The 22,110-nt window shown below is 37.9% G+C and overlaps 2 protein-coding genes across 4 annotated transcripts; one reads left to right on the top strand and one right to left on the bottom strand.

Annotated features, from left to right (window-relative positions):
- Window positions 1-26: 26 nt before the first annotated feature.
- Window positions 27-14,063, top strand: LOC103398132 (DNA polymerase kappa). 2 transcript variants are annotated; one of them, XM_008336649.3, is made up of 29 exons: window positions 27-410; window positions 697-816; window positions 914-1,066; window positions 1,454-1,585; window positions 1,678-1,825; window positions 1,942-2,181; window positions 2,278-2,402; window positions 2,520-2,686; window positions 2,768-2,800; window positions 2,904-3,000; window positions 3,895-4,066; window positions 4,219-5,112; window positions 5,442-5,490; window positions 5,894-6,045; window positions 7,012-7,191; window positions 7,342-7,442; window positions 7,533-7,631; window positions 8,488-8,586; window positions 8,659-8,763; window positions 9,389-9,490; window positions 9,877-9,975; window positions 10,285-10,383; window positions 10,704-10,802; window positions 11,500-11,598; window positions 11,693-11,791; window positions 11,910-12,005; window positions 12,886-13,087; window positions 13,167-13,298; window positions 13,529-14,063. In XM_008336649.3, the coding sequence occupies exons 1-29, from the start codon at window positions 264-266 to the stop codon at window positions 13,579-13,581; spliced, it is 4,293 nt and encodes a 1,430-aa protein (XP_008334871.2). In that variant the 5' UTR covers window positions 27-263; the 3' UTR covers window positions 13,582-14,063. The 2 variants fall into 2 exon arrangements, with proteins under 2 accessions (XP_008334871.2, XP_024909014.1); XM_025053246.1 differs by lacking the exon at window positions 12,886-13,087.
- poc5 (POC5 centriolar protein homolog (Chlamydomonas)) lies at window positions 13,392-21,808 on the bottom strand. 2 transcript variants are annotated; one of them, XM_025053247.1, is made up of 13 exons: window positions 21,657-21,808; window positions 21,258-21,341; window positions 20,778-20,937; window positions 19,641-19,748; window positions 19,348-19,547; window positions 17,915-18,091; window positions 17,698-17,802; window positions 17,157-17,336; window positions 16,842-17,019; window positions 15,605-15,726; window positions 15,141-15,224; window positions 14,902-15,072; window positions 13,392-14,798 (listed from the first exon to the last, which is right to left on the bottom strand). In XM_025053247.1, the coding sequence occupies exons 2-13, from the start codon at window positions 21,339-21,341 to the stop codon at window positions 14,664-14,666; spliced, it is 1,704 nt and encodes a 567-aa protein (XP_024909015.1). In that variant the 5' UTR covers window positions 21,657-21,808; the 3' UTR covers window positions 13,392-14,663. The 2 variants fall into 2 exon arrangements, with proteins under 2 accessions (XP_024909015.1, XP_024909016.1); XM_025053248.1 differs by lacking the exon at window positions 21,657-21,808 and adding an exon at window positions 21,527-21,656.
- Between the last annotated feature and the right edge of the window lie 302 nt (window positions 21,809-22,110).

Genomic DNA, 22,110 nt, shown 5'->3' on the forward strand with positions numbered 1-22,110 from the left:
AAACATATGCCCCGCCTATTCCGGTAATGACGTTTTTACGCGGAAGTGTCGGGATACTGTTTCAAAACACATAGAGAAAGGATCCGTATAAAACGAATAGCTTCGTCTAGAACTTGCATTTATTAAAAAAAGTATAAATGGTTGGATTTTTAAAGTTGTACTTCACTATTTTGTTTAGTGTTAATTAAATGTAATGGTTATGGGAAACTTCGCTACGTTATGTTGTAGTTATATCTCCCGATTTTAGAGAACAAGGAGCGTTAATGTTGTCTTTCTCTAGGATGGAGAATGGGGTTACAGCCAACAAAGGAGAGGGCTTCCTCTCCAGAATGGCCCTCAATGACAACAAAGCTGGTATGGAGGGACTTGACAGGGATAAGATCAACAAGATAATCATGGAGACGTCCAAGGTAATCTCAAATAAAAGTCAGTTTTGTATGAATGAACGGTAATTTAACACAAACGTAGTCCTCAAAAACTCAGTTGTGTTAAATTTGAATAAAGACGTGTAAGAAATCATTTAATGTTGTTGATAATATGGTATAGGAGGTCTAGTGTGACTGTATCCAGCCTGTGAAAGTTCTAAATCCCCAGTGTTTTGACGTAATAGTTAAATAATCAGGCAACTTGATTTTGTCTTTATATCTGACCCGAAGAATCGCAAACTCTTTTCCTTAATCGTCCTTTTTCTGTCAGGGTTCAAGGTTTTATGAGAATGAGCTGAAGAAGGAGCAGCAGGTGAACCAGCGCATTGAAAAAATGATGCTGCAGAAGGCACAGATCACAGAGCAACAGTTACAGAAGGCACAAGTTCAGGTAAAATGTCCTAACCTTAACTGATCTCTGTGGTCTTTTTTGCTATTGCGGGCAGATATTTTTGTGATGTTTGTCTTGATCAATTTGTTCTGCATAGGTAGAGAAAATGGCTTTGGCGCAGGAGAGGAGTCGAGATTTATCCCGTGTGATTGTACATGTGGACATGGATGCTTTCTATGCAGCTGTGGAGATGAGGGACCGTCCTGAACTTAAAGACCAGCCAATGGCTGTTGGCTCCATGAGTATGTTGGTAAGTATTTTCACTCTGTTAACTTATTTGTGATAACTTTGACAGTCAATTACACCATGCTTAAAAGTACATGTAAAAGTGCAACATGAAATAGAAAAGACATAAATAGCAGTGAAAACCTTTTAGATTGCTGTCTTAAAGTACATTCCTCAAGTCACAGAAAACATTAATTTGAAGTTTTGTCAAACAGATAAACAGATGCTGATCAAGGACAGTGTTACTTAAGCATGTCTCTCACGATGAGTTTATTTTTTATCTCTTGAATCTTGTATCAAAATCCAGTGCTTGTTTTGATACAAAATGTTTTAAAAAAGTCAAATAAATAAAGAGAGAATAAATATCTCATCCTTTTGGGCAATGCTTTATTTGGTCTAAACCTTTTTTTAGTCAACATCCAACTACCATGCCAGGAAATTTGGAGTTAGAGCTGCAATGCCTGGTTTCATTGGGAAAAAGCTATGTCCCAACTTGGTTATTGTTCCACCAAACTTTGAAAAATACAGAGTTGTGAGTAATGAGGTAAGACGAAACCCAACTTTACATGATATATTTTCAGTCCAATTATGACCGTTTAGCAGATGCACATAACTATATGTCTCTCCCTCTGTTAGATCAGGGAAATTTTTGCAGACTACGACCCGCATTTTCAGCCAATGAGCTTGGATGAAGCCTACCTGGATTTTACTGACCATGTGCAGCAGAGGCAGAGCTGGCCAGAGTCTTCTCGGACACATCGGTTTCATATAAGCATCCCTACCAGTGCGACTTTATTATTAAAAAATACAGCAGGATTAGTTTTTGTGTCAGTGCACTAGTAGTGCATAGCTATATTATATATATGAAATATATATTTATATATTCTGTATGTATATTAGCTATAGGTGAAGAGCAAACTGAGATTCCCCAAGTATCTGTGCCTGAGGAGAATGACCTTTCTCCAGTCCTGTTTGATGACAGCCCCAGCTTCTGTCCCAGCTTCTCCAGCTCCAATGGGTTTACTATCATTGATGCTGCTGCTGCTGCTGCATCTGAGGTGTTTGGAACATCTATTGAGGAAGCTGTGAGAGAAATGCGCTTTCGCATTGAGCAGAAGACCATGTTGACAGCCAGTGCAGGTAAGAACAAAACTCTGGAGTGACCTACAAGACTTGTCTCTAAGTATCTGTACAACAACTATAATGCACATTTGATTACATTACTCATTCTCCTAGGAATTGCTCCCAACATGATGCTTGCCAAGGTGTGCAGTGACAAGAACAAGCCCAATGGCCAATACAGACTTGCCTCCACCAGAGACGCTGTCATAGACTTCATCCAGTATCTTCCAGTTCGCAAAGTATTGTTCACTCAGGCTTGAGCATAATCATAACCATGATAGAAATATGTTTAAGAGTCAACGCGCATAATCCTTATTGGTAGTGATTTCTGTCCGTGTGTGCGTGCGTTTCTGTAGGTTTCTGGCATCGGGAAGGTGAGTGAGAGGATGCTGAGCGCTCTGGGCGTCAGCAGTTGTTCTGACCTCAGACAGCAGATGGCACTGCTGTCCCTGCTCTTCTCAGAAACAGCCTGGCATCATTTGATGCAGGTGTCATTGGGTCTGGGCTCCACGTATATATCAAAGTAAGGTTTAATACAACTCAACAATGATTAGATAACAGGTCAGACAGAGGGATGATTCCCCCCTTCTTTGTTTTTTTACAGACATGAAGAAAGGAAAAGCATGAGCACAGAAAGGTTTGTTTCAATACAATTAATTATACAATATTATAATTAAGTTTTAATCCTGCACCCACAGCTCAACTCCAACTTTCGTTTTGTAAAACCTGTATTATTGCAGGACATTTAAAGAACTGGACAAGGCAGAGGAACACTTTTCACTGTGCAGGCAACTCTGTGAGGATTTAGCAGAGGACCTGAAGAAAGAGAACCTGAAGGTAAATGAAGAGAGACTGTAACTTATAACTCATGTAACTCATTAAGTCACATACTGTGTGCATACCGGACATTTTGAACAAGCAGCTTGGAATTAGAAACTCAAACAACATTTGTTGTGAGTCACTGACCTGGTTACATCTACATCACAGCATCTGTTTTTATCAGACTGCAGCTCAACTGGAGCTCGAGATGAGTGTCAGGCATCTTAGATTTAAAAAGAGTGGCTCAGTGATAACACAGGCAAACAGACGTAGACAAAATGTGAACAGACGTGAACTACACAAAAAATCTTACTCGGCAACCACATCTCTACACCAGATCTCATACGGCTACTTCAATTAAAAAAATAATGGTTTGACCTAGAAAGACCATCAACCCCTGCCTGGTTTGCAGTGCTGCCTTGATAGCACAAGGAAATGGAGAACCATTAAGGACTCAGCAGGGGTTCTATCAGGATTGAAAGTGTCTCTCCAGTCTAGAAGATGATCACATTACTTTTATACACTCAGCGGATGGTTACCTATAAATCAGTCAATGATGCATCAGATTTTATATAAATAATGTTTCTTTAAAAGTTTTCACGCTAAAATTAGTAATCCACTCAAAATTCTTTATGAGGGTGAAGGGTGAATAATAAACTCCAAAAAAATTAGACTTAGCTATTTCTTCTGATAAAGTGCTCTAAGTATACATACAGACAAATTATGGGTCAGTGGAAAGATGGAATGACATCAGCAGTGTCAGAAAGTGTAAAAAAAAACTCCTAGAGATTGCGTTTACATTTGTGTCTTTTATTCCATTTGCCTCCCTGAAGTACCATTGGAGCTTCTGTTAAAAATGCATTACAGTTTTTATTCCCATTTAAGTGTATCTTTTTTTCTATTTCCATGAAGGGTAAAACAGTGACCCTTAAACTGAAGAACGTGAACTTTGAGGTGAAAACCAGAGCCCTGACATTGCCTTGTGCTGTTGCTACAGTGGATGAGATTTTTGCCGTTGCTAAGGACCTACTGAAAACAGAAATAGAACATGAAAGGCCCCAGCCGCTCAGACTGAGGCTCATGGGTAATTGAATCTAACAATTTATCTAACACATCAATCAACATAACCAGGTTGAATTACATCTAAATGTTCTTTGACTCCCCTAATCCAGAATTAATAACAATATGAACATTTATCTTAAACCTTTCACTGGATGTATTACTTATTGCTTGCAGGTGTTCGGATTTCTGCTTTTGTCAGTCCAGATGATAAAACGCATCATCAGAAAAGCATTGTTGGCTTCCTGCAGCCAGGCAAGCCTGGCCAATGTGGTGGCTCTGTCAAAGTCTGTAATCTTTCTGTGCCAGAACCAAGTGCTGCTGTTGTACCACCATCACAGAAAATCCAAAATCAAGTTCCCTGGCTGAAGAAGCAGAAGAGAGAAGAAGTAGGTCAGGCTGGTGAGGAACCCCAGCATTCTTTCTTTCAACAGGCTCATGCTAAAAGGTTCCACCTCCAAGCAAAAACACAAGTGGAAAAAGAGAGTTCATCTGTATTTACAGCCACAGCGTCTCAGTCAGAACCAAGTGTGGAGTCTGAGAGCATAGTTTCTGATCTTCCAGACAAATATTTAGTTTTACAGGCAGAAGCCACTGCATCCACATCACACTGCACCAGGACCATGAGCAGGACACAGAGTCTCACCTGTCCTGTGTGTTTCGGTGAGGTGGAGACGACAGATTTGAATGTGTTTAACACACATATAGACCAGTGCCTCAGTGAATGTTCAAAGACACCAAACCAAAACACAGAAACCGATTCAGAGTCAGATCCGGACTTGGAGAATAAACAAACGAATAAAAAGAGAGAATTCAAGGAGGAGATGGAGGTGAAAAAAGAAAATTCAATTCAAACGAGTTCAGTAATAACTGACAAATCTGACACCTCAAAACAGATTGAAACATGTGGCGAAAACAGTCCCTCCTACGTCTGTCCAGTGTGTCAGCTGACTCAGGACACGGACGACCTCAATGTTTTTAATCGACATGTTGATCTCTGCCTGAATAAGGAAGTGATCCATGAGCTGCGAGGACAATCCTCATCTCCCATAATTCTACCTAAGACAATGGGTGAGTGTGATTGCATCAGTATAATTGTAAGCCTATTGTTGTTTTTAATGTGTTTAGTCATTGATTCTGCTATGTACTGCACAGTGTGAGGATTTGATATTAATTATTACAAAGAAAATCTTTTTTTTTATCACCTCCATGTTTTGTTGTGCTCTTGGAAAAGGATGAAATTACTTTCTAACCTTTCATTTCCTACAATGAAGTGAAAATCTGGATATCTGGATCCCTCATAAACCATGTCACACCTGTTTTCAACCGCAAGGTGCTGCTGTTATTGTACTGATGTCAGGTTTTTTGATGTGATAAGATTCTGTCTGTCTTTGTCACAGATAAAGGCCGTCTTTTGACAAAGGAAACAAGTAAAGGCAAAAGCAAGAGGTGAGAACCAAAGACTGTCATTCTTTATCCGGTAATATTTTTTGTATATTCTGAGTTTATTTTTGTGAGGTAATATGGTGAAAATTCTTCAAATATTGTGAAATATTCAAACTCATGGAGCTTCTAGTAAGTAGAATATCCACACATTCACACCTTATTCTGTATGAACTTGCAGTTACGATTACGATTTTACTGTTACTTGATATACACCTCTTTTTGTTAAAAAGCTCTTGCGGGAGCACCTGTCAAACCAACCATTTCCTTATCTGAGATCAATAAAATATTTCTAATTCTGTTTGCATCATTTTTTTGTCATGATGGCTTCTCCATCTGCCCTGTCGACGAAAGATGAATTGTTGTGTGACTGTTAAATAAAAACATTGTTTTTATGTGTTTTAGACAGGGCTGTCCCACATCACCACCTTCTAAGAAGGCTAAAGGTTTGGGTCCAGTCACCACCATCGACACTTTCTTCAGAGCAACGTCGTCATCTGGACCACTTGAAAAAGTTCACCTCAGAAAATGAACCATCAACTCTCTTTATGGCCTCAGCTGGTAGGGTTTCATTTCTGTTGTGACACATGCTCTCTTCACACAAAGCATTATTTAATTTTATTTATTGTATACGTATAATTTTTTTATAATTTTTTTTCTAATCGTGAAGTTGCTGAGGCAGTAATTAACTAAGTCTGTGTGAAGCACACACAAAAACGTTGTACATCATTGCCAATATTGTTACTTTGACTTTCCTCTAATTCAGTTATTAATAAAACTAATTTTGTCATCATAATTTTGTCATTATTATCTTGGTTCACCATTGACATGATAATAATTTTTTTTTACCTCTATGAATTGTAAATGGCCTAAATGAAGAATAACTGAAGAGAATCATATTCAGAATCAAAACATATTGCAATAAACTTATGATTGTTAGGTTTCATCTGTTGTCTGTTCATTTTTTTATGTATTACTATGTGATGAGCGTGTTTAGAAAGTAAAGGAAAGAAATTTAAAATGACGGCAACATTTTCCGTAAAACATCTTTAAGTAACAGCTTTTGGAAAGTGTGGGTTTAGGGACACTGGGAAAAAGTTCAACTGCTGTTACTGCAGCCCTGCACCAGTCTGTCTGTGAACACCACACTGCATTTTGGGGATTTAATGGAAATGTGTAAAATAAATGAAAGGGAAACATCTGCATTGACATTTTTTATGCTAGCCTAAATGCTAAACTACGTAGGAACATGATAGTGATACATAACTATGAAGTGAGTCAAGTAGAGTTTACTCTTCTAGTTTCAGTCTTTAAGGGCGTGAGCAAAGTAAATATGTAAATATGAATTAGCCCTGTGGCTGAAGCAAACAGTTACGAGTTCCATTTTATGACTGGTTCAGTTTGGTGTCTTTCACAGCAGGAACTGAGACAAATTGAGAAGCTAAACATTAATTTGTACTTCCTTTTGCTGGATTTGTTTTGAAGAAGGAGAGACAATTACACCAGACAAACACTTTGCTTACACAGGAACTAAAATGGAAAGAGCTCTGGCGTTTAGGGACATGTTAAAGAAGCAGATTAAGGAAAAGGAGAGTTTGGATCCCAGGAACTGGATGAAAGATGAGACCCTAAGAGGATTTGCTGATTTCATAAAACACAAACACAGCGATAAGGACTTCGACAACAGTTATGACATCAAGGAAATGCGTGAGTATGGCAGGGACAAGCAGCATAAGGAGGAAAGGTGACACGGCACAGTAAAAGGAATTTTAAAAGAGCAAAAATTATTTCTGTTTCTTTGAGAATAGTTTTCTTTTTCATTTGTGTTATGAAACTGTGGCCTGGTGTCTTTATCAGTGCTGGATGCAGAGAAGCAGTTCATTGAAGCAGCTAAGAGGAACGATGTGGAGACCATGAGAAGTGTTGGAAGAGGAGTCAACGCTAACGCAAAGAATGTGGTGGGTTCACAAAGGATGCACAAAACTAACACTGCATTAATCCGTGTTGTCTCCTGTCTATACTAAGGATTCTGTTGGTCTGTGTTCCAGCACAACAGAACCGCCCTTCACTATGCAGTGGCTGGAAAGAACAAAGAAGCTGTTCAACTTCTTCTACAGCGTAGGGTTAAAGTGGACCAAAAGGACAAGGTGAGAAGTTTCTGCAGTGTCTGAAGACTAGCAAACAGAACAAAAGAACAATAAGTGTCAAAATTCTTTGGTCCAGTTATCAAAATACATACTCTTTTTAATATGAAATAAAATATTAAACATTTAAACAATAGGAGTCTGTGTTTCAGGTGAAAACACAAAGGTGCATTTTCTTAGTGTGTCATATAATTGAAGATACAGGGAAAACACTGTAAATTAATGGAAAGATAATATATAATTTCACACAAGATTTGGTACAATTGTACAATGTTCAAAATTATTTCTACAGTTTTCTCAAGTTCTCGGAGGTATATGATCAGGCTTCTATTGTCAAATGTAGAAATGTATGTTTTGTTTAAAGAATTTTAAAGTGCTTGCCTTACACTTATAATACAAATAACATGGGAAGTTTTTTCATTACGAAGTTCAAGTTTAGAATTATTTTGGTACAGTGTACAGTGTAGGGAGCCTCACACACTATGATGCCCTGAAACAAGCTTGTATTTGATTTATTCTTAAAATAAGTTTATTTACCTTCTAATACTTGTATTTCTAATATTAGTTAAGCCATTTTTTCTCATTCATAGTGACAATGAAAGTGCCCCCTGTTTTAAGAACCTTCAGATAGCCCAGTAAGAAATGAATGAGGAATGTAATACAAAAATATAATTTTGAATTTATGAGTAAGATCCTGTTCTTAACACTCTTTTTCAACATAAATATAATTTTTCAACAAAAATATAATTTTGAATTTATGAATAAGATCCTGTTTTAACAACATATGTTAAAATGTTTTAATTTCATGCATACATATACAGTATATTCATAAACTTTTTTTGTGTTTTCTGTCTGACAGTACGGTGTGGCACCCATTCATTTAGCTGCTTGGTTCGGAAGTTTGGATATCTTAAAGCTATTAGTGAAGGCTGGGGCTGAACAGAAGGTTGAGAATGAGGTAAGAAGGCAACAGAGTATCTCTATTCTCTAGGCAATGACCATAAAAAAAAAAACACTTTTTTTGTCACAGGATGGCTTGAACATCATGCACTGTGCTGCGATCAACAACCACACTGAAATAGTGGAGTATATTGTAGATGACCTACAGATGAAAGAACTAGACAAAGAAGATCAGGTATGACTGTTTAAGAAAGAGAATTATTTTTTTCTACAGAGATTAAGAGGTATTATTAAATCCTTCTCATTGTTGAGCTGTCAAATTTAATTTAATAGGAGTTTTTCAATCCTCCATGATAAAGAATTTTTAAATCAGCACAAATATTATTTAAACCAATTTATTTACAGGAAATAGAATTTTTTTTTAATTTCAGTCGTTAGACGATGCAAATAAGCAGGTTGTGACATAGAACCAAAAACCTTCTCCAGAATTCTACAAAGAAGGGAATAGTTTAGACCTACATTGAGGATACATTCTGTTGAAAAATTGCTTTTTTTCTTAGAAACTTTTGACACACTCCCATTGATAACACATGACTACAGCCTGCCTTTTCTGGGATATTCACGGAAAACCATCTGTCTCCATCTCTATTCCATTCATGTCAATCTTATGTGAAATAATATAGAAGTAGGAAACTGGACTAAAAGTTCCAGTTGTCTTCAAAAGATACTCCATAGCAGATCTCACTACCATTTTTTACTCTCCTGTTTAACATCTCTACTGCTATTCTTTATATTAGTTACATCTACTAAAGTACTGCACATGTAATTGATTTCACAAAGAGCCCTTTCCTGTGTTTTAGTTAGGGAACCAGGCCTTTGCCTTGGCAGCACAGCACGGTTGCGTTGATATGTTGGAGATGCTCATGAATCCTTATGAAATGGCCACCATGGCGCCAAACAAGGTGAGTGCGTGCTTCAAGGAGTCCTGCAATTTTATTAACATACACAATATCATTATTGTTTACTGATGTGACACCTGGGATGGAGAATTCATAACGAATCCTTTATTCTTGTTTTTGTGCTCTTATATTTTGAGCATGTGAGGAGAAAAAACAAAAAAACAGAAAACAAACCTATCCTAGCTTTGTAACAGCCAGCCTGCATTTTCTCACAATAAAAGGAACAAGTCTGTATATTTGGGACCATTGTTTTTTCTTACTGACAGTTCTTTTTAAAAGAATTGTGCTGTGTATTAAAATAACTAGATACAGCCTTCAAATACCACAATGAAGTACAAAGACTCAAAGGCAAACATTGTTTGATGCATTATTCCCTTCCTTTTTGCTAGAGAGGAGACATACCTCTGCACTTAGCAGCCAAGAATGGCCACACGGACGCCGTCCATCTGCTGCTGCTCTGCTTTGATGCTAGGGACGAAGTCAATATGGTAGAAAACTAGAGACAAACATCCTTTCTCTCTTCATCACAGCCTTGTCTGTAACTGTATGTGTTTTTGTGTGTTCAGTGACTGGATCAAAGCCTCTTTGGGATTAATTAATGAATCATTAAACTGTGTTTTAATACAAAAACAGTATAACCTGTTTTGTCTCTGAGGATAGAGTTAAAGTAAGTTAATTTAATTAAAATTGTGTTGTAAGAAGTGTGAAGTCATGGATGTTTTCTCAGGATTATTCAGGTATAGGTCTGATCTAATTACTGCACCACCCCAGTATTTTATTTATTGTCTGTTTGGCAGGAGGGTGAGACCGCTCTGTACCTGGCTGCTGACAATGGCCATGAGGAATGTATGGTGACCCTGCTGGAAGCTGGCTGTGACCCCAACATCCTCACATCGGTATAATTTGACACTGGGCTGATGGTAGACAATGGAGGAAAAGATCATATCTGAGAGACAAACCACAGTTTATTTCAGAGAAATCTGAACATTTTGAACTCCATGGCAGAGTAATGTTAGGTTCATAAGTAATCAGAAATGAGAAATACTTCAAAAGTACAATGTACAAACATTTCATATGATTTTTCTTCGATAGAAATGCATTCTAATATTGATAGAGATAATTTATATTTACATTTCTGTCCCTGTTAGTAACAATACTATAGCACATATGGTCATATTACACATTAACAGCACTGAACTCCATCTCTTTGTTTTAGTCCAGCTGCACTGCCCTGCATTCAGTGTCAGAGAGAGGAGACAACTCTTTTGTCCAAATCCTTTTGGACTTCAAGGCTAACACTGACTTTCAGAATCAGGTAAGTATAGGAGCCAGCAGTGCACACCATCAGTAATGTACCCTTACAATAAACACACCAACTATGCTGCCTTTACACACTCATGTGTTACATCTATCATAGTGTTTTTTGGAAATAAAGTCATACTGTGTAAAACTAGGTCCCCAACCTCCACTCCTCCCCTTGGTGATGGGTTAAAAGTAGAGGCTGTTTCGTTGTATCCCCGTGGTACAATGACAATAGAGACCATAAAATAAATTAGGTTCGGTGGATGATTTAGAATGAACCTCAACAGTGCTGAATTGGGGGACTCAACTTTAAATATTATTGTTGATATTCTCTATTTATTCTGATCATTTATCTGAGTAAAAGTTTCTGCTCACCTCAGCTGCCGGTTGGTTCACAAACTGCTCTATTTCCCTCCGTCGCCCTTGCATAACTATAGTCACGCAACAAATATTATTGTCAGTAACTATAACAGTATTTAAACAATGTAAAAAAATAACAGTATTTTAACACTATTGTTCCCATCGTTGGAAAAATCAAGTATAAGCAACACTGTGGTTTATGCTGCATTTAAGTACAGTATATTGCATTTGCAACAAATCTGAATCTATGCATTGTTTAATTTCTGTGGAATATAGTTTAGACTAATTTTACCATTTGATCTTCTATCCTTGTGCACTTTAACATGATTTTGCTTTTGGCTTGTTTTCAGCATATGGAAACTCCTCTCCACCTGGCTGTGAAAAACAGTCACATCCCGGTCATCCATTCACTACTGCAGGCTGGGTGTAACATCAATCTCACCAATAAGGTTAGACTGCCACTGCTATGATATCGTAGAACACTGTTACCTAAAAAGAACCACTGTTATGATAATAATGCTGCTCTGCACTACGAATGGTCAGAGGTCCCAGACTGTGTTACATCTTGCTGCAGAGCTGGCCAAAATAGAAGTTGTGGACATGCTTCTTAAAAATGGACTAGATTTCACAATAAAAGATAAGGTAAACAGAAAAAGGTGTTTTTTTAAAATCCTTTATGTCCACCTTTTCTGTATTTTTAACTCTAAACAGAATCCCACTCAGTCACCAAAAATCTTGGTGTGTATTTATGTGTTTTCAGCAGGGAAAGACTGCTCTGGGTGTTGCAGCCAGAGCCGATGAGGTGATCATCGTGGACATGATTATTAAAGCAGAGAGATACTACAGCTGGAGAAAGGTGAGAGACAGTAAAATGAACACATGGAGTGTTTACTCTTCGTACTTGTACTGAGGAGAGTTAACACCAGTTCTTAATTTGTAAAGTGGGAAGGACCGGAGCAGAGTTCAGGGTGGTTCCAAAGACTTTTTTTTTTCCATTGTGACAGAGGTGGCAGAGGTGGATGATCCTGGTCTGGCAGGATCCAGCTCAAATTAAACCCTGGTTAGGGAATTGCAGGAAATATTTAATAAGTGTTCTGAGTGTACTGTAGAGATTCTGAGGATAAAGTTGAACATTTCAGAACAAAGAAAGACATCTCAGATTTTTGTGTTTGGAAAAGCTTTGAATTATTCATCTATAGCAGGACTCAAATGTTATGAGATTAAAGATAAAGAAAAAAAAAAAACTTTAACAACATTTTAAGAATAAAAAAAAATCTAGTCCAAATTCTGACATATTTCTTAAATTTCAGAGACCAAAGCCAGTTCTTTATCAAATGTCAACAACCATTCTCCATGTGTTATAGAACTGTGACAGCTACATAAAAGGTCAAGTGTCAAACTTTTATAAGGATTGTTTGCAAAACGTTAAAATGTTGTCTTTAAGTGTTTTGTATAAAATAAATACTAATAAAACACAATTCATTGGTTTATGCATCATTAAAACCATGAGAACAAGGACACAGTTTAACAACCCTGTTTGTTGCAGTCCTTGAGTAATTGTTTTACACTGGACCTTCACTTTCAAAGCAGCCAGTTTCCCTACCCTACTTAAATATGGCCTTCATAATCTTAATCATGTTCCAGTGTCATCTTTATAATTACCTCATGTGTACTTGTGTTTTCTGAGGCTGGTGGCCTTTATCAGCCTGCTGATATAATTCAATTGCCCTTTTAAGGACAACCCTGAGCATAATGAGCTCATTTACACTGAGCATCCGCTCACATTTAAACTGGACCACCGTAATGACACCAGGCATCTCAGAGCCACCGCCTGGCGTCTGGCGTATGAGCTCCTGAAACCAAGAGGCTGGAAGAAACTAGCACTACACTGGAACTTTACCACAGAGCAAATTGCTGCCATCGAAGAGCAGTGGACAGGTGCCGTAACTGCAGGGCATTTATTTAGAGACCAAAATATTCTGGAATTTAACAGAATATTTTTATCATCTGTTTACAGGTCAACACAGCTACAGAGAGCATGGCAACAGAATGCTGCTTATCTGGCTCCATGGTGAGGATCTGGCTCAGAGCAGTCCCTTGAAAGAACTCTACAATGCTCTCATCTCCACAGGACACACAAGAGCTGGAGGTACATGAAGTTAAAACAGTGGTGTAAAACATGTCAGGAATTAGCATGGAGTTAGGACAATTGCCCTGAAAATTCATGAGATAGAGGCTTCAATGCCATTCCGCAGTTTATTATTTCTTTTAGAGGCAATGCTCTTTTGTATGGCCTTAAGCAAACATTATTGTGATTATATACAATTCTGTGACAATTGTGGTCCACCACTACACACATTCTTCAATTGCATTTTGCAGATAAAATACGAATGGACAGACAGCACATCATGCGGAGCTGCAGCATCTCCTGATGATAACCCATGTCACCTACACACCGTTTTTGTACACTTGACTGCTCTGTACTGAACTTTTTGAATAAAAATCATTTATTTTTAAAATAAAACTGCGTCGAATAGGTGACATAGATTGGTTTTAGTGAAGGTATATATGTGGACAACAGTTTCTGTAAAAAAGAAACAAAAATTACACAAACACATTAAGTATGTAGTTTTACACATGAAGAAGAAGAAATCTGTGCATACAAATTTATTGCTATCACTTAATCTTTAGTAACAACCTTTAACATTTGATCTAAAAGCCAATGAGTCTAAGTCTATGTTTCTGAGATTAATCATTATATTTGGAGAACAATTTGAAAGGAAACAAATGGAGATATAAAAATAATCTTAAATATTCCTGTTTGGTATGCCCATAATTATACCACACTTCATTACAAGACAGTTTAAATACTGAAATGAATAAATTTATACATCACTACCACACGGTTGTATTATAATTGGTAAAAAATGCAGATGGTGTGAATCATGATATTCATGAAATGCATTTCCAACTGCAGTGCCACTGCTGGCCGGCAGGACCTGGCTAGCAAAGATGTGCATTTAAACTTTGGCTGCTTTTCTCATTAAATATAGTCAAACTCAGGACTTTGACATTCCAACCCCCACTGTATAGTTTAGACGTATCATTTATATTTCAGCTAAACAAAATGTTGGAGATACAATTAGCTTAAGGTTAGAATGGGCTACCTCTGACTGCTGGTTCAAAACTTCAGCCCATGCTACCTTTAACTGACACTTAACTGTATTAAGATCTGCAAAATCTAAGCTTTGAAGACTGTAATATCAGCACTGTGGATGTTAGGTTTCTGTTTATTTTATTTAAACGCTATCACAACAAAGCCCAATGTGCAAATACAGGCATATAATTCCAAGGTATGATTTTCTGTTTTGTTTATTTTTATATCACAGAGCCTGAAAAGCAGGATATTAGTTTGATAAAAAATTGACCTGAAACTATTGTTGTTGCATATAAAATTCTAAATCTAAACCTTTAATAAAAATGCAGCACCACTCTATTTGGGCTAAATTTGACATCAGTCGACCACTTTGATGGAGTGGACTTGACACGTGTGGGTTTGTGTTTTGGAAGAACCTCTGCCTCTGGTGGAGCTGTGGCTCTGCTGGAAGGATCGTGGAAACTTGGCAGCTGTGGCCTGACTGATAGTGAGCTGCAGGAGTCAAACGGAAACAACAGAAGAGTTGGTTTGATTTTTTTAACCTTCTAGTATGAGACAGTAACTGTTAGCAGTCAAGCACAAAGTATTTATCTACCTGAGTAACAGGGTGATGACGCTCGATGATGACAGAGCTCATAGGCGGGGCCACAGTCATCATCTGAAACTTGCCAGCTGCAGCCTTGTTCACATCAGGTAGCCCAGTAACACGAGCTGTTACAGTCTTTGTGGGTTTTTGGTGACTGGATGTCACAATGCGACCATTGAACTTAACAAAAAAAGGGTCATTGTTAATCCACACAGTGAAGGAGTTACTTTTGCATGTGTAATACTAACCTGTTTGTGCGAACTTGATGAGTTGTGTGCGAATGGTGCAGAAGGATGAACTTCAGCTCTGGGCATAAGATCACTGGGGCCCATCTGGGTGGGAGAGAACAGCAGTGTGAGTATTTGGAATCAACAGGGCAGCAGAGAATAGGAAATAACACAAAAACGACCTTCAGGTATACAAAAAAGCTAGAATGGATTATTTCCTTTTGAAGGAAAGTGCACTACTTGTTATTGTGACACAGCACACCACTGCACACAACCAAATGTGACCTCTGTTTTTAACCCATCACCAAAGTGAACAGTGGGCAGCTTTCAAGCACCCAGGGAGCAGTGAGTGGGGACGGTGCCATGCTCAGTACCTTACCTTAGTGGTGACTTGGCAGCTGGTGGACTCTAACCTGAAGCCTTCCAGACCCAGGTCAGCTTCCTTAACCACTAAGCCACCGCTGCCCCTTTTGATGGCGACTTACCATACCCTCTGCTTCACCATGGTCTGCGTGGTCAAAGTGGAATGGACTAAACCGTGCGAAGGAGAACGGTGGAGGCGGAGCCATCGCAGCAGAGCCAGGCTCATCCTGAGGCTGCAAAGGATCTAGATAAAGATGGAAATTTCTGCTTTGCAAGACTTTCAGGAACAGAGATTGGATAGACATTGTCACACACAAAATCGAATCACTGAATAAAACAAAGTTTAACCAATTGAACTGGATGCTCTGAATTTTCATTGTGTATCAGTTTAAAACTCTTGATGCAGGCATTTTTAGAAGAAAAAAGATGCATGCCTCACACTTTCTTCTAGTGGAAAAGCATTCATTTTTTCCACTGATATGATTGCATTTTATAAGATATTTGCGTTGTCAGCCATTAGGTACAAAAAAGACAAAGTCACTAATAGAGTATAACTCACTGCTGGCATATTTTCCATTCAGACTTTAAATGTCCTCGACGATGATTTAGGCCCACATAGATTTACTCAAGTCCCTTTGATTCTGAATTTTGAATTAGAAATTTTTATATTTTGGGAGGTCAAATTCAAAATTTAAAACTAGAAAAAACTTTAGTCTTAAAAATTAGTCTTAGCTACACCGTTCATTGATTTCAATGAGCTTTCAAAACAACTTGACTCAGTTAAATTACATTGCCACCTAGTCATGTATAGTGGTATTAATGCCACATTAACAGTTAACATTACGTTGGTATGGTGTAAGAATGTGGTGGTGGTGTTATAGAGTGAATTACTAGGTGTTTTCAAAAGAAAAATAACAAATTTAGTTTTTTGAACAAATAACGAAAATTAATATTTACCAGTAAATATTTTCCTCACACAGCAAGGACAACATGAATTTTTGGCAAAACTGTTAATAATGTGGTGCAACTTAGATAAATCAAAATGACTAACTTTAAAAACCCTAAGGTTGGAATATTTTCTGCCTTTACACAAAAAACATTTATTGATCTAAAATTATGGTGTATCTTAATTCAATTAAATGTGTTTTGCCAGGTTTTGTCCCCTGCTGTCAGACATACTACGGAAAAGGTGTTTCTTCTGTTTTGTCCACATATGAACTTTTGACCCATTAACCATATCAGGCCAGGCTACCAACATCTCATGTCATCAAGTGGGGTCTGAGATGATGGGGTCTCTCTTGTACAGATTGTCATATATTTAATATCTACAGGAAGGTTTGTATTCAATCAGTGACAGACCATGTTGGTCATGCAGTGGAGGTTGTTCTGGCCGTCCGTCGTGGAACATGTTGAGAGCCTCCATGTTTAGTGCACATACACCCCTCATGAAGGCCTTCTTCATGGACTCTTCATATCGCTCACGGTCTAGCCGCAGCCTCTGAATCTCTGTCTGAGCCTGCTCTAAAGCATCACAACGCTGTGGAGACGAGAAACACGATCATAGTTTTTCCAGTTTTTTTTTAAACAACCGTTGTTGTTGTTTAAAAACAGTCTTTATAATGCAGAATATACTGCAATGCTATTCTTAGATAGCCTATGTTCAGGTCTATTTACCTCTTCCAGCTTGGCTTCGTACTGTGTGGACAGCTGAGCACAAACCTCCTCAGCTCTTGCACGACAGGCTCGCTCCACCTTGACCTTCCAGTGTTTCTGGATCAGTGACTGCCAGCCTGACCAAACCTTTTTCTTCAGCTGCAGGTTGTAATGCTGATCTGCGACTCGAGCAGCGTGAGCCTGGTGGAGAACAACAAGACCATCTAACAAACCATCAACGTATTCCCATGGAGACATTTGAAACCATAACCCAATATTCTGAACGCGCTGTTTTCCTGTGTCACACTTAAGCACTGAAATTAACTTAGTTTTCCCAATCAGGAGAATCGAATAAACACAGCATCACTCAAGAACATGTGAGATTCAAGGCCTTGTTTGTTAGACAGCCTTTATCAACAGCAAGTGTGCAAATTTCATCTAAAGTTTATTAGCAAAGTAGACTTTTCCTCAATGGCACACTCTGATATAAATTCAAACTTCCTTTATAAGGTTACAAACAGTTTTAAAAGCTGATGGCGACACCACAAAGTCACCTGTGTACCTCTTCTTTGGCCTCACAGTGCTGGACCCTCCAGTGAGTGAAGGACTTCATCTGTTCAAGCTTTGTTTTCTGCCTGTCCATCATCTTGGTCAACTTAGAAATCACCTGGAAACAGAAGAAATGCAAACAATAGACTTATTTGACCAAACGGTAGACAAAGACTGTGTTTCACCTCTATATTGTAGTAAGAATTGAAGCATCAAAGATTAAAATTCACCTCATCTTTCCTCTGGTTTGAAATCTCATAGGTGTGAAGAAGCCCCTTGAGACCCTCCAGCTCTGCCTTCAGAGCAGCTGCTTTGGCTGCACATCTCTCATTCTCTTTCCTTATCTCCGACTTGTGCTGCTCAATAAAAGCCAGCTTCCATTTTCGGAGCTCGTTCAGCACATTTGACTAATTAGAGAAGGAAGACAGGGCAGTTGTTATGTCAACATAGACATAAGTACATGCTGTAGATTCAATGATCATTTTAAAATAAACGGACAGACAGCAAATACAAATTGTGAACTTGGCAGCTTTTATCTCTTACTGTGGGTCAAATGGGCAGCATATTCAAAAGTTTAACCGACTTATTTGAAACCAACAATTTCAACAGGGTCCTGTGACTTGAGCAGCTCTAAATACTGCCAGATTGAAAACACAGTTTGTGTAAGAGGGGAAAAAATAATTTATGGGGATTTCCAACTATAGCCTGACTCAAAACTCAATTTGGATTGATGTGCAGTTACATGTCTACTAATAGAGTCAGAGCTGTTGCAGGGTTCCGACTTAAGCATCGACGTACTACACTGTAATAAAGAAGAAGAGCATTTTCATTCTATTTAACCTTTACAAACCCGCCTGAATGGTAATTTGTGTTCTCAGGGAAACCCATGCAAGGGCAAACATCTTTAACACAAAGAGTTTCAACATTCAATCCCATTTTAGTTCATATTCTTCCATCAGCACTGCCTGTCATCTGTTCTTTTTGAAAGAACAGCACAGAAGAAGAAAAGAAGAAAAAACAAGCTGAAATGATCCACTTCCACTAAAATGGTTTAACAAGACACTGTGAAAAGGTCATTGGTTACATAAGGAGTAGGCCTGTCATTCAAATTATATTCAAACTATATCTCAGTACCATTCTTCTGGCAATTAATTTATTTCATACTCTGAGAAAAAGGGTAGGTGATATTTTTCACACCCAATAATAACGTTCCTTTTAAAAATGGAAATACAAATATAAAAGACAAATGGGGCACAAGTGAGGGATTAAGTTATTATATTAACACAAATTACACATTTATCATTAAAAACCAAATGTAATTAAATACTCATGACAGTAAATCATGATTAATTCAGACAAATCAACATTTCTAAGTATGTTTAAAAAAAGGTTTCGTGCAACAGAAAGACAAATAACAGCAGGCAAATGGTTTGTTTGATTCAATGGTAGTAATTGGAAAATGGAATGGAAAAATGTCAATGATAAAGTACAATTCAAAGTTTAGTTTAAATTTAACATCTCTGTGTTGGTGGATTTTTAGTTAATACTAGTATTAACTATTAGATCTTTTACATCAGTACTAATAATCATTTTAGCCATTGAATATTAATTAGTAATCAGACAACAATCGAGAGCCACTGAAGCTAGAAAGATGATGAATTACCTTGAGATTGCTGCTCCATGTGTCCAGGATGTTCTCCATCTGGCCTATGTTCTCCTCTGAGATGAACAGCTCCATCATTTCAGATGTGTTGAATTCTGGGCTGCTGGGCTTTGGTCTCTCTGTGAGCCTCTCCAACTTGTGTGAATTAATGTCTGAGATTATAGAACCCCTGCCAAATGAGTGAGCTGCCATATCCTCAGCTAGAAACAAGAAGACAGAGCAATAATTGTCAACGTAAAGATAGAAATGATCTTCAATGTTTTGTTTAGTTGTTTATAATTTTATCTTCTTACCCTTAGATGCTCTTGAAAGAGTGGTAGCCTCCACTATCAAGGAGGAGGCCTGAAATGACCTTTCACCTCCAAAGAAATCTGCTTCATCTTTAGCTTCAGTAGAAGTATCTGGCGGAAGACAAGATGGATAAGAGAATTTCATATCAGGCTTCAAAGGGAGAAACATAAAAAAAACAAAAACAAACACAAACACACGCTAAGACTAACCTGTTGTCTTTCCCAGATTAGATTATTTCTTTAATTTAACAATGCCGTGTCTAAGATTAGCATTTTGACAACTCACTTTGGCATAAACATTGCTATAAAAAAAAATAAAGTAACACAATTGCCAAACACAGGAACGAAAAAGGTGAACGGGAACAGAGCTACGTCAGACAAGTGGTCCACATCCAGGAATTACTTAATGTCAATATCCTAATTAAATACTGCAGGGAGAATGGAAAGCCTACACTCTAAAGAGCAGTGCGGGCAGAAAGCCAAGAGATCGTTACCAAGCAGCCTGTCGACTTCCTGCATCCCTACACACTCTATCACAATAGTTAAAGCACTAACCCTCAAATGAGCTGCTGTGTGTGAATGATGGCCTGTTTAAGATGTGTGTGTGTCATAAAGAGAAGATACAGCTGTGAAATCTGAGAGACATGAGCCATGTGCATCTTAAAAGGAAGAGTATTCAGGAATATACACCATAGAAACCAGGCACTAATAATCTACCCTTTTTTGCATTGTACAGTTGTGTGTACAAATCAACTATAAAGGTGTTTCTATGCTACATATTTATCAATCTACTGTAGGTAAAAAAATATACAGGACAGCAGGATGGCATTTTTAAAACATTATTTTAAAAAGTGTGATTTATCTGTCACAATAACAAAAAAAAATAGTGGTTGCTCAACTTACAGTGAATGGAGCGCCACCTCTACCTGCCCTTCTTTGATAACATTTAAGCTAAGACATACAGTATTAATCCTCTGGAACATTTTCTACATCCAAGCAGCAATCACTAGTCTTGAGTGCTCTTGTGTGGAAAAATGTTACCTGAGAAACAGTATTTAACAGAGACAAATCCTGGTTGTGTTCATTTTAAAACCCCTATTAGTGTAGGCCAGGTTGTATGGCATGTAGTGCCATGTGTACCTGCTGGGCGCTGTGATCTCTTATTGTCTTTCCTTTGGGAACTCTCTTGATTGTCAGCAGTCTGGCGTGAGAGATTCAGTCGGTGTAAGTGAGCAGCACTGTGCAGCGTCTCAAACTTGGGAGTGACCACAGCATAACGAAGGAGCTCCTCATATTCATCCTGTTCACACAATGAACATAACGAGCATTTTTTAAATTACAGATTAATAAATGTGAAAGCAGTTAAGTATCAATTCATTAGCACTGCATGGAATATCTATAAACTTAATTTATTTAAATTGTATTAATTTAATTTTTGGTAATTATTTATACCCCATAGGATAACTGTGATTGGTTCAGATTTAATATTTATTTGTTTTCTGTTCTTCTCCAAAGAGTAGTAAATAGCCGACTTGGTCTAAATCAGTTAATCTTAAAGTGAAAATCTAAAACTTCATGATAAAAATACATTAACTGAAAATATTTGCTTGGCTGTTTCACCTGTAGTTCAGAGGACACAGAACTTCCTCGGTCTGAATCCTTTGGCAAAAACGGACTGAGTGGCTCCTCATCGTCTGTGGACATCTGGACAGAGGGGCAGTCAACAGTTTTTTTCCTCTAAAAGAACAGGGTCTTAAAGCTTGGTAAAAACTTCTTTACTGTATATGTTACTGTAACACGTATTTATTCAATATTCAGTCTATCTAAAATGAAACACGTTTAGAAGATAAGCAATGATAAAGGCTTTAAAGAGGGACGGATCATAATACCAAATATGCGGAAATCAGAACACGTTTCTCCGGTGGCTGCTACCCAAAAACGGTTAAAAGCCTCTGTCAAGAACGAACAGCTACAGCCTCACTGTTGCCAAATGACTTTTTATCATACTTCCTTTCTTACCTGCTTTTAAATAATTAATGAGTTTTCACGCTGCTACACTCCTCCGTTTGTTTCCTCGTCAGTTAAAAACGCTTGCGTTGCCGTTTCAAACCTCAGGACTCGTCAACAACCCATGCTCTGACTGGTTGACTGTGATGACGCAAATTAGTAAATCGTTCTTCATTGGCTTCAGTGTTTCCACGACTACGACAAGCGGAACGACGCCAATCTCACCAACTGCTTAGTTGGCCTCTCCGGAAGTTAAGTTGTTTTGCTCATTATTTTAAAGCATTTTGGAGAGAGTCGAATGAACTGGTTTTACTTTGGTTTTATGTTTCTTAACGGAGATTTTACGGAGAACCGCTATGCTGTTTTCTCTACTGAGATTGTCTTTATATTAAAAAGTGGAAATCTGCAATAGATATGTGTTGTGATAGAACTCTGACCCCGCATCAGGCACAGTTATTTAGAACGG

The sequence above is a fragment of the Cynoglossus semilaevis genome, chromosome Z, assembly GCF_000523025.1.
Source record: "Cynoglossus semilaevis isolate Cse_v1.0 chromosome Z, Cse_v1.0, whole genome shotgun sequence".
Taxonomy (NCBI): domain Eukaryota; kingdom Metazoa; phylum Chordata; class Actinopteri; order Pleuronectiformes; family Cynoglossidae; genus Cynoglossus; species Cynoglossus semilaevis.